At 37.8% G+C, this 15,878-nt stretch overlaps 1 protein-coding gene across 1 annotated transcript in view; it reads left to right on the top strand.

Moving 5' to 3' along the window:
- The window catches only part of LOC109558391 (mucin-19-like), a gene marked incomplete at its 5' end in the record, with an annotated part of 61,311 nt that overhangs the window by 31,194 nt on the left and 14,239 nt on the right, over nucleotides 1-15,878 (top strand). The window contains 18 exon segments of the mRNA XM_070788754.1: nucleotides 1,580-1,630; nucleotides 2,189-2,242; nucleotides 2,633-2,680; nucleotides 2,925-2,978; nucleotides 3,126-3,176; nucleotides 3,716-3,763; nucleotides 4,002-4,055; nucleotides 5,056-5,109; nucleotides 5,256-5,309; nucleotides 6,270-6,323; nucleotides 9,878-9,931; nucleotides 10,336-10,389; nucleotides 11,268-11,321; nucleotides 11,452-11,481; nucleotides 11,964-12,017; nucleotides 14,199-14,252; nucleotides 14,717-14,770; nucleotides 14,941-14,988. Coding sequence (XP_070644855.1) covers nucleotides 1,580-1,630; nucleotides 2,189-2,242; nucleotides 2,633-2,680; nucleotides 2,925-2,978; nucleotides 3,126-3,176; nucleotides 3,716-3,763; nucleotides 4,002-4,055; nucleotides 5,056-5,109; nucleotides 5,256-5,309; nucleotides 6,270-6,323; nucleotides 9,878-9,931; nucleotides 10,336-10,389; nucleotides 11,268-11,321; nucleotides 11,452-11,481; nucleotides 11,964-12,017; nucleotides 14,199-14,252; nucleotides 14,717-14,770; nucleotides 14,941-14,988 — 924 coding nt within the window.

The following is a 15,878-nucleotide window of genomic DNA, read 5'->3' as shown; positions in this document are numbered from 1 at the left end:
AGAAGCAGATAATAAAAAAAGGTTTACAAATTTTAAAGTATTAACAAACTTTGGCATTTGCCATTCTGAAACTGCAAGATTTGGGACATTTTATTTATTAAAACTATAATATTATTATTTTACAAATCAAAATTTTATTTCTTAATTTCTTTTTTATTTTAATTTTATTATTATTTTTTACTTTACAATATTGTATTGGTTTTGCCATACATCAACATGCATCTGCCACGGGTGTACATGTGTTCCCCATCCTGAATTATTACAACATCACACCAAATTCACAAATAACTTGTAAGGCAATTTTTTCCTAACAATAAATGGACTAAATTATTTACTCAAGGGTACAGTATATTATCAAGTTTCCAGACTAGTAATGTATCATGAGCATGTTGAGAAAAACATCATTTCTCATTTTGCAGGTTATCTAATAGAACCTAGGTTTTAGTAACTAAATTCTCTTATTTAAGAAATAGATTGTTTATTCTTTATTTTTCTGTTTTAAAGATTTACCCTATGCTTATTCTAACTGCTATTACAAACTCTACTTATGTAAAATTATTTTACAAACTAATCACTAGAAAATAATTTGATTCAGGCTATATGTATAATTATTATCTATTCAACTTATAGCTATGTTAATCTAAATGAATAACCATGCTTCAAATTATGTATTGAACATCAAACTAATAAATTAATTTCATAGTCACTAATGTGTGACTACTGGGCACAATATGTATTTTACCTTTTCTTTTTTTTGCATTTTCCAAGTTCAAGATTTTAGCCTTTAACTGGAAGCAAAGAACTACTTATGTGTAAACATTTATATGGGAAAAGGGTTATGTTTCTGTTTTTAGTTTAATAATTTGTAACTCAAAGATGATTTCTGAAAAGGGCATTTTACAATTTCTCTTCCAAGAGGTCTTTCTCACCCTGAGTTGAATTTCTAAGATAATCTCAATGAAAATAACATATTCTTATTTTTTAATAAAAAATGTTATACATCATGGCCGTTGAAGCACTGAAATGGATTTTAAAAATAAAAATTCAAATATATTATTTAACTAAAATATGAATTTAATCTTTCCTTTATTAGGCTCAGACAACACAATTCCACTGAAATTCATTGCAGATAAATTGAAATTAAAATGAAAAAATTATACTTTTTCACAATGTGCCTTGAAATAACATTTCACTTTATCAGAGTGCTAGAGTCAATGTGGTTTATTTTAAATATATGAATATCAAAATAACTCAAGTAATTGATGAGTAAAATTTAGAAAGATGAACCCATCATCTGCCTTTTTCCTCCTCACTCTTTCCTTGCCTCTTTCCCTCCTTCCACACCAGGGAGTCCAGGTCTGGAAGTAAAACTAGTGAGGGTGACATAAAGTCTGCTTTCACTGTCAGTGGGATCTATGAAAAAGGAGTAAGTAGGTGGGTCAGGAAGGGAAACGGTGGAAAGTAGTTGATGGTTCATTTCCTTTAGAATCAAAACTCTGCAGGAAAGGTTTTCCAGTGCTACTTCAGTATTCACTGGGGAGATAATGCTGTGTTGATCTTTTAATTTTTCTCACTCTAGGTACTTCAGGAAAATTCTCCAAGGCAGCCATATCTGGGAGTTCCCACACAGGTAGGTTAACAAGAAGGAACTCTTGATATTTAACCGCATAGTTCAGTTCAGTTCAGTCGCTCAGTCATGTCTGACTCTTTGTGACACCATGAACCACAGCATGCCAGGCCTCCCTGTCCATCACAAACTGCCAGAGTCTACCCAAACCCATGTCCGTTGAGTAGGTGATGCCATCCAACCATCTCATCCTCTGTCATCCCCTTCTCCTCCTGCCCTCAATCTTCCCAGAATCAGGGTCTTTTCAAATGAGTCAACTCTTCTCACCAGGTGGCCAAAGTATTGGAGTTTCAGCTTCAACATCAGTCCTTCCAATGAACACCCAGGACTGATCTCCTTCAGAATGGACTGGTTGGATCTCCTTGCAGTCCAAGGGACTCTCAAGAGTCTTCTCCAACACCACAGTTCAAAAGCATCAATTCTTCAGCACTCAGCTTTCTTTCTTTCTTTATTTAACCTCATAAGGTAGTTAGTAAACCCACTCTTATAAAATATCAGCATCATTCTTTTCCTATTATCCCAAATCCTCAGACCTCATCATTCATCATTTTATTTTCTCAGAGGCCACAACTTTAATAGTGAGCAACAGCACATCTGGAACTGGGCTCAGACCTGGTAAGAATGAGATTTTTGAAGTTTGGGTTTAGCATGAATTATGACTCTCCATAGACTATCCTACTGGGAGGTGTGATCTATTACAGAGTAGCTTTCATTGTCTTTTAGATTTAACATGTTATGAAAGATCTTTCAATACCATCACCTAGCTTCTAACTGTTTAAAGATGGGCTGGTGTGTCTAATTGGTATGAAGAGTTTTCCCTTGGGATGACACACACACATCACTAGTATGTTAGGGGGAACCAAGGAGTATTACATACCTGGGAAGAAGAGAAAGTGATGTGAACAGTCCTACCTATATAAAGATTTTATTTGCTTAAATAATCCATTATAATATTCAATATTTTCCTTGGCACATTCAAATATTTTCCTGCCTTTCATCCCACAGAAGATAACACTGCAGTAGCAGGAGGCCAAGCGACTGGGCGTGTGACAGGTGAACCTGGGAGAAAACCCCCCTTCTTCCTGTCCTGGAATAAATGAGATGTTTGAGAAAGTTGCTTCAACTTGGGAATATTTTGATTGCTTTCTTAATGACATGGATAATAGAAAAGTCATACAACTCTCATCTCATCAGGAAAGCCGTGAGAGGACCCTTTGATATGGCATATTTTTCCTAGAGACAGGACTTTAGAAGACAAACACAAGTCACTGTGATGACTAGACCCTTTGTGTTTCAGGTACCACAAAGGTAATCCCTGGCACAACTGTTGCCCCTGGCAGTTCCAACACAGGTAATTCAACAAAATGGTAGGGAATCTTCCATGGGCCCAACTATGTAGGGTTCCTCAAGTGTTATCCTACATAAGAGAACTACCATATCTTTTCTGTAATCCTTACATGGTTTCCAATCATCTCTCTTCCATTTCCCCTTCTCTCAGAGTCCACAACTTCCTTAGGAGAAAGTAGAACAAGAATTGGAAGAATCACAGGTGAGCACTACTGAGTTACTAATTGTGCTTTCTATTAATAATATCTTCCCAGTAAAAAGGCTTGTTTGAAATATATCAAAACTATTTGAACTTTCATATTCAGCAGATGATGTCTTTTTATGACTTTCTGTTAGCTCTCACTATTTTCTGTCTTGTCACTCTCAGAAGTTAGAACCTTCAGAGAAGTAAAGATAACCAAAGAAAGGAAATTGGTAGTTCTTGAGTTCTGCCTTTTCATAGGGCATTTGTTAACGGAAGGGTATTTGTATAAGGTTTACCCCATTTCTTCTGGGGTAAACCTTATACTGTTCTTAAGAGGGGAGCCCAGAAAGGATTCTCTTTTTGGACATTCAAGCTATTACCCTGGTGTAAGATGGAGGCAACATATTAATATTCCCATATAGTTACAACTAAGGAAGTAGAGCTGGTGGGAGCAACTCTGGAAGTTTATGCCTATTAAATTTTGAATTTCAGATGTTATGAACTTGAATACAATTAAATGGATTTACTCAAATATTGTTTCTATTTCTTGTTATCAGGAGCCACCACTGGCACATCTGAGAGGTCAAGCCCTGGAAGTAAAACAGGTAAATATGGGAGAGGCCCAGAAACCTCTGATATTTAACTCTAAGAAGCAAATCATTTGGGACATAAGCCAATGTCTTTATTGCGGCCCTGAATTTAAAAATGGAGAATGCACCTTGTTTTAACAGGATAACTCTAAGAAGAATCTTATATCTTCAAGTCCCAGACAGTCTTATGGGCCATTCTCAGGTTGGTAAATGCATCACTATTGCAATTCTCTGTTTCTCTCTCCTGCTTCAGGTAACACTGGTGCAATCTCTGGCACAACAGTTGCGCCCGGAAGCTCTAACACAGGTAAAGTACTAACCTAATGGGGAGTATAAGGAACTTCAGTGATGGTTTGGCTTCTTCCTTCAACTCCTCCAAACCTTCCCTACCATACTCAACTCAGCTTTTCTGAGTTATATGCATCTTCAAAATTTAGCATTCTTCTCCTTTCTTTCTTTCACTTAGGGGCTACAACTTCTTTGGGAAGTGGTGAAACCAGCCAGGGTGGAATTAAAATAGGTGAGCAACTAAACCACATAAGGCAATGGCACCCCACTCCAGTACTCTTGCCTGGAAGATACCATGGGTGGAGGAGCCTGGTGGGCTGCAGTCCATGGGGTCGCTAAGAGTTGGACACAACTGAGCGACTTCATTTTCACTTTTCACTTTCATGCATTGGAGAAGGAAATGGCAACCCACTCCAGTGTTCTTGCCTGGAGAATCCCAGGGACGGGGGAGCCTGGTGGGCTGCTGTCTATGGGGTCGCACGACTGAACAACTTAGCAGCAGCAGCAACAACAATTAAACAATTATTTTTCTCTTTATCTAAATCATGTTGGCTATTATAAATTTAAGGGGAGTTTTGTTCTATCTGAATCTCATTTGGGGTACAAATTATTAGGATATTGGGCTTCCCTTATGGCTCTGCTGGTAAAGAATCTGCCTGTAATGTGAGAGACCTGGGTTTGATCCCTGGGTTGGAAAGATTCCCTGGAGAAGATAAAGATTACTTCAGTATTCTGGCCTAGAGAATTTCATGGACTGTATAGTTCATGGGGTCGCAAAGAATCGGATATGACTGAGCAACTTTCACTCACTTCACTTATTAGGATATTAACTGCCTTTCATTTTACCCCATGTGAATTGCCTTTTTGGGTATATGTGTAATAAAGTGGCATAATAGAGACCACACATGATGTATCACTTTAAAGCAATAAAGTTCCTTATATTATTTGTTCTAAAGCAAATCCTAGTTTGAACCCCTAGTAAAAGGGAATCACAAATTGATTCTCTCTTGTGATTTCAGTTACCATGGGGGTGACTACTGGTACAACCATTGCACCTGGAAGTTCGAACACAAGTGAGTCATGGAAAAGTTGAAGAAACTTGCCTACATTAGCTTTAGAGACCTGATGTCTCCTATAGAGATATTACAGATAGTAATGCTCTTATACATTTCCCTGAATTCCTGTATCCCATACCATTATTTTTCCTATTTCTTCTCAGAGGCTACAACTCCTACAGAAGTCAGAACTACCACTGAAGTCAGAACAGCAACTGGTGAGCGGTTGGCTCTTTCTGCCTTTGGGTTCAACAGTTTTCTATTTAAGTTTGCGTTAGATGATTGATGAGTAAGAAAACTGGCTGAGAGAGTCTCATATTCCATTTGAAGAGACAGTATATCAGATGATTCAGATTTGGCTCTTCAGACTGAATTTCTCCATATGTCAGCTTTTCAGATGTGATTCTCTGAAGCTAAGAATGATGTGTTGTTCTCAATCCTTTATCCATCTTGCCATTGCAGGTGCTACTTCAGGATTAACTGGAGTTTCCAGGGCATCAGAAAATTCCACTCCTGTTTAGTATTATATGTTTAATTAATTCATCTTGGACTTCTCTTGCATGTAAAACCCATTCTTGTGGGTTTACCCTCATGACCAAAGTCCCAACAAATCAAATTTTAAATATTTATACCCCTGAACACACACTGAGGAGTACACACTGAAGCAACAGGAAACCAAATCACAGGAAATGAAATAAATGTGCAGAGGAAAATCGCTTTTACCCAAAGCCTTAAACCATAGATAAAGGTCTCTTTTCTGAGACTTTTGCATTTATTGGCTTGGGAAATGAAAGAGATACTGGGAAAACATGGTATTTGCTTCTCTTTGGCCAAAGAAGCCCGTTTACTGCTTTTAAGAATCATGCGAATTATCCATTTATGCTACTCTAAGGACACAAAAATATATTGTTACTATCTCTCTCTCTCAATTTCATAATCTATCATTCTCTCTCAACTTCATTTTCACTTCCAATTCATATATCACTGGTATATCTTTTTTAACCATATTTGTTTCTGAAGATTTCAACACGAGTTAGTCAGTTACCAAAGAAAGCTCTCTATATGTATCTCAGGCAAAAGCCATCTTCTTTGGGGCCATTTCTTCTATTATTACAACACATTTTTCCAGATTTTAAAATTGCTTAAAATCATGTTTAATTTTCCTTTTTTACTCCTAGAAACTACCACTTCAAGACACAGTAGTGATGCCACTGGGAGTGGAATACAAACAGGTCAGTCATGCTATTGCATAACTGTTGAGATTTAGTTGGTTATTTGTAGGGTTTTCTATAGAGAGGAGATGACAAAATTTTGCATTTAAAGACTTTCCTTGGAGAAGGAAATGGCAACCCACTCCAGTATTCTTGCCTGGAGAATCCCAGGGATGGCGGAGCCTGGTGGGCTGCCGTCTGTGGGGTCACACAGAGTTGGACACGAATGAAGCGACTTAGCAGCAGCAGAGCCAATTAAAACTGGTCATCTTAGTGTACTAGAATTTCCTGGACTAAAGATTTCATCAGACTCATATTTATTAGAACATAGTTTTCTGGCAGTAAATATCATCATGAAAACAAGAGTCTTTTTTTGAAGACAAGTAGATACTCTCATAGAGAAGGCAATGGCACCCCACTCCAGTACCCTTGCCTGGAAAATCCCATGGACAGAGGAGCCTGGTAGGCTGCAGTCCATGGGGTCGAGAAGAGTCGGACATGACTGACCGACTTCACTTTCACTTTCCACTTTCATGCATTGGAGAAGGAAATGGCAACCCACTCCAGTGTTCTTGCCTGGAGAATCCCAGGGACGGCGGAGCCTGGTGGGCTGCCATCTATGGGGTCACACAGAGTTGGACACGACTGAAGCGACTTAGTAGATACTCTCATACTCATCTTCACTGTCACTACCATCACATAAGATGAAGTCACTGCCACCAAGAAGTTTCCAACCCAGGTAAATTAAGGTGACTGAAATAACTTAAGGCATTCTTGGGGCCTCACATTGAGATTTTTTGTTTAAAAAATGGAAATGATCAGGGAAGAAATATTTCCTCTATTCTATTAAAAAGCATAGTAGTATAAAACAGTTCAGAAAATTATTACAGTCCAGCATACTTATGAAATGCAACCCAGGTGATGAGAGAGAACTGCAAGAGCAGGTGCTGGAAGGTTCTTTGGAACTTCTGTATCTCAAAATCATAACAGAAATTTCCTGAAATAAGGAAAAAAGGAAATGATGCATCAATTTTATATTTTACCATAATAATATTGTAATATAGATGTTAGCTATGACACAAAAATTTAAAACATGATTTCATGGGCAATGTTCAAGCTGGTTTTAGAAAAGGCAGAGGAACCAGAGATCAAATTGCCAACATTTGCTGGATCATGGAAAAAGCAAGAGAGTTCCAGAAAAACATCTATTTCTGCTTTATTGACTATGCCAAAGCCTTTGACTGTGTGGATCACAATAAACTGTGGAAAATTCTGAAAGAGATGGGAATACCAGACCACCTGTCCTGCCTCTTGAGAAACCTATATGCAGGTCAGGAAGCAACAGTTAGAACTGGACATGGAACAACAGACTGGTTCCAAATAGGAAAAGGAGTATGTCAAGGCTGTATATTGTCACCCTGCTTATTTAACTTCTATGCAGAGTACATCATGAGAAACACTGGGCTGGAAGAAGCACAAGCTGGAATCAAGATTGCCGGGTAGAAATACCAATAACCTCAGATATGCAGATGACACCACCCTTATGGCAGAAAGTGAAGAGGAACTAAAAAGCCTCTTGATGAAAGTGAAAGAGGACAGTGAAAAAGTTGGCTTAAAGCTCAACATTCAGAAAACGAAGATCATGGCATCCGGGCCCATCACTTCATGGGAAATAGATGGGGAATCAGTGGAAACAGTGTCAGACTTTATATTTTGGGGCTCCAAAATCACTGCAGATGGTGATTGTGGCCATGAAATTAAAAGAGGCTTACTCCTTGGAAGAAAAGTTATGACCAACCTAGGTAGCATGTTGAAAAGCAGAGACATTACTTTGCCAACAAATGTCCGTCTAGTCAAGGCTATGGTTTTTCCAGTAGTCATGTATGGATGTGAGAGTTGGACTGTGAAGAAGGCTGAGCACCAAAGAATTGATGGTTTTGAACTGTGGTGTTGGAGAAGACTCTTGAGAGTCCCTTGGACTGCAAGGAGATCCAACCAGTCCATTCCGAAGGAGATCAGCCGTGGGTGTTCATTGGAAGGACTGATGCTAAAGCTGAAACTCCAATACTTTGGCTACCTCATGTGAAGAGTTTACTCATTGGAAAAGACTCTGATGCTGGGAGGGATTGGGGGCAGGAGGAGAAGGGGACGACAGAGGATGAGATGGCCATATGGCATCACCGACTTGATGGATGTGGGTTTGGGTGAACTCCGGGAGTTGGTGATGGACAGGGAGGCCTGGCATGCTGCAATTCATGGGGTCGCAAAGAGTCGGACACGACTGAGCGACTGAACTGAACTGAACTGAAGGTATAATTAAAAGTTATTTGATATGTTGATTACCATGCACAGATTTGCCTTTTTGGAAGATTAACTAGAGAATTAACTAGAGAATTGATATGAAGGAGAGTAGGAGAGTAAGTGTGGAGATGTCATCCAGTTTGAGACTGTTAGAAGTTAGGCATGATTAGAGACTGAAATAAGGCAGTGATGTGAAAAAATAGAAGGCAGAAGGATGATCAAAAAGAATGAGAAATATGTTGGCTCGTTAGAATCAATTTCAGTGTGGTGATGGGAGGGATAAAGGATAGCAAGGACTGTGGATGAATTCTAATTCATAGTTTGAGTGCCATCCACTAAATTTTGGTATATACTGGAAGAAGAAAAAGAATTATAACTGACAGGAGATATAGTGAGGTCAGATTTTTGACAGTTTTAGTTTAAGGTGCTCTAAGGTATCCAGTTAGTATGCTCAGCAGGAGTAATAAGTGCAGCCAGAATACAGAAGATAGGTTTCATTGGAGAGAGAGATTTGTTAGTGATTTACTTACAAATGATGTTTTAAATTGTGGATGCTGGTGGATTTCCTTATGGTGAACATACATAGTGAAAAGAGATGAAAAATAAATTGAAACACGATTCCTTGGGTTATATAGGTGGGCAAAGAAGCCTGAAAAAGGGAAGAGTTGCGGTTCAGCAGTGTTAAGTCAAATCCATAAAGCAGAGTCTGGGAGTGCTGGAGACTGTATTGCTTCTGATTTAGGGATTCAGAATGTCAGATCAAACAGGGTCAACCAGAATTTGTGGGAAACGTAGGTGTTTTTAGTGTGTGTGTGTGTGTGTGTGTGTGTGTTTTTCCTTTTCCTGAGAGCCTAGCCTTACAATTATAAATCTTTGAAATTGAAAGAACTGCCTCAAAATAATTAAAATTTCAAGATTCTTTCTCCTTCTCATTTTAACCTTCAGGAGTCCCTCACATAATTTCAGGGAGCCAATCTACTATTAATAGAAGCAAAATATGTGAGGATGGGTAAGTTAAAAAAAGTGAAGATGGGGAAGACATCCATCTCCATGATACTAATTCCAGAAAAGAAGGATCCCAGAAAACTGGAGTTTACCACAGGAAATGAAACATCAAACAATATTTATTTCACCTTTTGGAACAAGGAATCCTAGAGAAGGAATGCAGTCTTTTACAAAAACACATTGTTTAACCTGAACCATGATCTCCATCCAATAAGAAAGTTATCTCTGTCCATTTTTTTCCCTTTCTTTTCTTCTCTCTCCTTTACCAGGTATCACTGGGACAGGCTCTGGAACTACATCCTCACCTGGAGGTTTCAATGCAGGTAAGTCAAAAGTGAAAGGAATGCTCCTTTAAGTGGCTGTAGGGAGAAGATCATTGGAGAAGGCAATGGCACCCCACTCCAGTTCTCTTGCTTGGAAAATCCCATGGATGGAGGAGCCTGGTAGGCCGCAGTCCATGGGGTCGCTAAGAGTCGGACACGACTGAGCGACTTCACTTTCACTTTCATGCATTGGAGAAGGAAATGGCAACCCACTCCAGTGTTCTTGCCTGGAGAATTCCAGGGACAGGGGAGCCTGGTTGGCTGCCGTCTATGGGGATGCACAGAGTCAGACACGATTGAAGTAACTTAGCAGCAGCAGCAGCAGGGAGAAGATTATACACTGCTATATCATTTTCACATTTTCAAACTCCAGCTTCTCAATTTTTCCTCCTTTGCTCTTCTAGAAGCAACAACTTTTAAAGAACATGTTAGAACCACTGAAACAAGAATTTTATCAGGTGAGTTTTGCCATGTTTTGGATTCTCAATAATTTTTTCACTTGAGTTTACTGCATATGGGTTGTGAATGAAAATTAACATGGCTTAAAACTGGTTTCTTTTAATTTAGTAACAGATCATAAGGACAACCTCTATTATCTCCTTGGGTTTTCATAGAGAACATACTATAGATGTAGTTCCTTAGATACATTCTTTTTTTTTTTGTGGCAGATTCATTTTGATATATGGCAAAACCAATACAATATTGTAAAGTTAAAAAATAAAATAAAATAAATTAAAAAAAAGAAACTTACAGAAAAAAAATAAATTATTGATTCAATTTCAGTACAAAAAAAAAAAAAAAAGATACATTCTTTATTTGAAAATTTTCTCCCTTTGTTTTGTCAGGCAATAGCCCAGAATCAGTAGGGGTCACTAGTAGTCAAGAAGTGAGGGAAGATCGCTATACCAGATGCAAGTAAATTTGTTGATTAAGGCTTTGATTGAGATGCCTAACCCTTGATCACAAGTTTAGACAATTTTTTTTTCTGTTTTTTTGTTTGTTTGTTTTTGTTTCAGTGCTGGAAAACTGGGAATTTAAGTCACTAGAAATAAATCATGTGACTATAGGACAGACATTCTCTCATTGGATATCAGACTCTAGATGATTCTATATTTAGAGAAATAAGATCAATGGTGCAAGTGTGACTTTTCCTCCTATATTTTATTTGAATAGTCATGAGAAAGTGTTTTGAAAAATATGCCGAGCTTAACATTTTGTGCAAGAAAAATGGTTAAACTGTTTTCTATTGCTTCAGAGAACCAGCACACTTGTCAATACAGTACTCTTCTTAGGGTGAGAAAGGCTTCGTGAGGCTCATGCTTCTCTCTTATTGTAGGTACCACTAGGGGAGCCTCTGGCACAACAGTTATTCCTGAAAGTTCCAACACAGGCAAGTAAATATTTAATCAGTGGCTCCAAGTAGATAAGCCTAGAAAAATAACAGCCCTTCTCTGGAATTTACTGTCTGTTGTAGCATCAGCACAGCAAGTTCTAACTTCAGTCTTCTTTGCCTTTCTTAGGGACTAGCACTGGAGTTGGAAGGCAAACAAGTAAGTGTCAGTGGTTCATATCCGTTGTATTCTCAGTTAATGATTCCTATGCCTTTGCTTCAACACAGGGGAATGTTTAAGGTAATGATAAAGGGCCAGGAAATGGGCAGAATCTTTTTAGAGCAAGTCCTCTTCCAGCCATCTATTGTTTTCTTGTTTTGAGTTTCTGGGCTCCATGCAGAGCTGCCAGATAATTTTGTAAAAGTACACAAGGGCACTGCTGCTAAAGGGAGGAGAAAGAGGCTGAAATCCAACCAGCATTTTTCAACAAGTTATAAAATCCATGTGGCTTCTTCTACTCAGAGAGTTTTTTTCCTGTCATTGTTTTTTGTTTATTTTTTTACTTCATAAATTTCTCTATGGGCTAACTACAACATTAGCCTAGATTTTCATCTGATTTCCTTTCTCTTCCTGTTATTGATCTTTGAGGCTAGCAATAGAAGCTATGTCTGATATGAAGTGTCCCTCATTTGTCTTTGCAGGTACTGCTGTGGTATCAGGCAGAGTTACTGGTGTCTCAGAAAGTTCCAGCCCAGGTAATGGAAATTACTAACTCTAATGAAGTTCACATGTTCAACATTCTTCTCCCCTTTAACACTCAAGTGTTTCAGAAAAGGAATATTTATGTCTATCAATACTAAACTTGAAGTGTAAAAGAAAAATGGTATCAGATGGAGTTAAACAGCAAAGAAGACTTTAAGATCATGAAACAGAAGTCAAGAGCATTGCAGTAGGGTTGAGATTTTGAATTTAACTTTGCTGAAATAAAGAGCAGGAGAGTTTTTAAATTCTGGGGTGAACTAGTGGAAAAATACTGGAGACAGTAGGGGAGAGGTTGGTCCATGTGATTAGGCAATCTTTGTTTGCTAATTGGTGCTCAAAGATGAAGTTAGTCTCCTACCTTCCCACAGTGAGAGGAAGATGTGGGTGCTATTTTTCGTTGCTTTTTCTTTTTTACAATATTGTATTAGTTTAAGATGTACCGCATAGTGTGTCAGTATTTTCATAGTTTATACTCTCTTTAAAATTATTGGAAAATAATGACTGTATTCCCTTAATGTATCTATATAATATTTACTTATTGCTTATCTATATTATATATAGTAGTTTGTATTTGTTAATCCCCTATCCCTATCTTGTCTTTTTCTTCTTCCCTTTCCCCTCTAGTATCCACTAATTTGTTCTGTATATCTGTGAGTCTATTTCTATTTTGCTATATGCATTTTGTTTATTTGTTAGATTCCACATATAAGTGAGGCCGCATATAGTGTTGGTCTTTGCGTGATGTATTTCACTAAGCATAGTACTCTTTACATTCATCCACATTGTTGCAAATGGCTGAATTTAATTCTTTTTTGGCAGAGTAATATTCCAGTATAAATGTATTCTACATCTTCTTTATAATATTCTACTATATATGTGTGTATATAAAATTGTGTATATATACATATATATATGTACATATGTATTTTTTCTACATCTTCTTTATCCATTTATCTGTTGATGGGCACTTAGTTTGTTTCCCTATCTTGGCTATTGTAAATAGTACTACTATGTACACTGGAGTGCGTGTATCTTTTTGAACTAGAGTTTTTATTTTTGTTTGAATATACATCCAGGAGTGGAATTGTAGGGGCATATGGTAGTTCTGGCTTCCCAGTTCTGGCCATATGGTAGCTTTGGCTTCTTTAGTGATAAAGAAACTGCTTGCCAATGCAGGAGACATAAGAGATGTGGGTTAAATCCCTGGATCAGGAAGATCCCATGGAGTAGGGCATGGCAACCCATTCCAGTATTTTTGCCTGGAGAATCCCATGAACAGAGGAGCCTGGCAGGCCCCAGTTCATAGGGTCACAAAGAGTCGGATATGACTGAAGTGACTTAGCATGCACACAAGAGATTAAAGACCTAAATGTAAGACCTGAAACCATAAAACTCTTAGAAGAGAACATAGGTAAAACACTCTGACATAAACCATAGCAATGTTTTTTGGATCTGTCTCCTAAAGCAAAAGCAAACAAACAAACAAACAAACAAAACAAACACGAATGGGATTTAATTATACTTGAAAGCTTTTGCATATCAAAATAAACCATCAATAAAACAAAAAAAACTTGAATAGCAGATAATATTTGCAAATTATATGACTGACAAGAGGTTAATATTCAGAATATATAAAGAGTTCATAAAACACTCCCCTTAAAATTAATACTAGACAGCCAGGAAAACAGGATATATGAAGTAAAATAGTTCAGTGTGAAAATAGTTTTTGTCACTAACAGAAGGGGACTCTTAAGTGATAGTTACCAGGGTCACAGTGAAGGGAAGTGTCAGTCACTCAGTCGTGTCTGACTCTTTGCGATCCCATGGACTGTAGCCCGCCAGACTCCTCTGTCCATGGGATTCTCTAGGCAAGAATACTGGAATGGATTGCAATCCCCTTCTCCAGGGGATCCCAAACCCAGGGATCAAAACTGAGTCTCCGATTTTGCAGCAGATACTTTACCATCTGAGACATGAAATACTCAATTCTTCTGTGAGCAAGGAGTTGCTGTGTTAGGGCCTACTATGTTTCAATAGCAGGAGAATGAATTGGCATTTGTAGGTGTACCAGTACACTCCAGGTGCTTTGAGACTCTTGTTCTATGTGAAGATGTCTTCAGATATACTCTTCTGCAACCAGAAAAAGTCCAGTGCTCTTTTCCTACTCATTTTAGGTACCTCCAAGGAAGCATCTGAAACAACTACTGGTCCTGGGATTTCTACCACTGGTAAGTCAAATAAAAATATATGAACTTTGCTTGGTGGCATCTCAGAAGACAGGACAGCTTATCTGAAATTAAACTCTAGCTTTTATAGTTCCCTTTACTCACCACTTTTTCTCCTCTCTTAGTAAAGACAGGTTCTGGTTCTGGAATGCAAACAGACAAATACTAGAAATACAAACTCTTCAATGATCAATGTGCCTGTGATTTTATTTAGGGAGTTGAATTTGGGAGAGAAGAGTGGTCGGAAAGAAACAGGAAAGAAAGACCAGGAAGATTATTCTACATTTCCTCATGAAATATGACTTGAATTTTACCTATGGATTTTTTTTTTTCCCTCTGGGAGTTTTTGGGTTAGGCTTTTACCAGAACTCCTTACTGGAAGTTATGACCTTGAAATCTCTGATAATGAGATTATGATATGCTCAGGAATTGAAAATTCCTGAAATTTTTAATATTTCCTTCTTCAGGCTCCACTTCGAAATCAAATAGAATCACAACAAGCCCCAGAATACCCTACCCAGGTAAAATGAAATAACCCAAAGGCATTGGCATGAATTGTCTCTTCCACATGAAGCTTTCCTTAAGCATGAATGTGTCTGATCATTTGTGCAGGCATATGCGCAGAAGCTTGATATGTGTACATGCTCTCTAATAAATAAAATGGCAACACTATCCTTTTGTTTCTCCTCAGAAACCACTGTTGTAGCAACAGGAGAACAAGAAACTGAAACTAAGACAGGTCAGTGTTGGAAAAGTACTAATTTCCTTGTCACTTATTCAACTAACATTTCCTTTAAGCTTATATTTGCTAGACTCTAGCAGCCCTTGCCATTTTATTGCTTTGTATGTGTTGGTGGGGGAGATTATCATGGGCACAGATACTACAGTTTCAGGGTATTTAATGCTACTCAAACAATGCACAACAATTTTGGTCCTGGGAATATATTGAGACTGTTAATTTCTGTTTGCTAGTTGGTATGGCTGAGTGAAGACATCAGAGAAGAGATGACTGCATTTAATATTGGCTAGGGTGAGGAGGGAATTCTTGCCATATGGCACTTGAAAAGACAGAGACATGAGACAGCATGAGGGACTTCAGGAATTAACCAGGTATTGGTATTGTCTGTATGAGTTTCAGGGAAGAAATGAGATTAGAAGGGTGAGCAAAGCAATGCTTATGAAGGACTTTATTTTCAAACTTAAATGAGACTTTATCCTCATAATAAATGGGATGACCTTAAGGATTTTGTTAAGAGGATGATATGATCAGATAAGTCTTTGAAAAATTACTCTGATAGAAATGTGAAGATTATAAGACTGTATTTTTTTGTTGTTTCTATTAAAATTTCTCCAGTGAACTTGGAATTCTGGGTAGGGAAATTTTCCTGCTATATTTATACTTAAAGATCATTTCTCTCTCCTATTGCTGTTTTCTGTTAGTCTGCTAAATATTTATAATTGGGAATTAACCTAGTCTCCCTTAGTAAAGAGAAGCATTTTATGCCCCAAACTTACACATCTTTAATTAATTTATTTTCTGTTTTTCTGTACCTATTAGTTGTTGGGGTCCTTTTACTTGAACCTGGAGAAACTTAAAAATTTCTCTCAAATATTATGTTGCTCATAGTT

Source organism: Bos indicus, chromosome 5, assembly GCF_029378745.1.
Source record: "Bos indicus isolate NIAB-ARS_2022 breed Sahiwal x Tharparkar chromosome 5, NIAB-ARS_B.indTharparkar_mat_pri_1.0, whole genome shotgun sequence".
In the NCBI taxonomy this organism is placed as follows: Eukaryota; Metazoa; Chordata; class Mammalia; order Artiodactyla; family Bovidae; genus Bos; species Bos indicus.
Note: the sequence above shows the minus strand (reverse complement) of the source record. Positions and strands in the feature narration are given on the sequence as shown.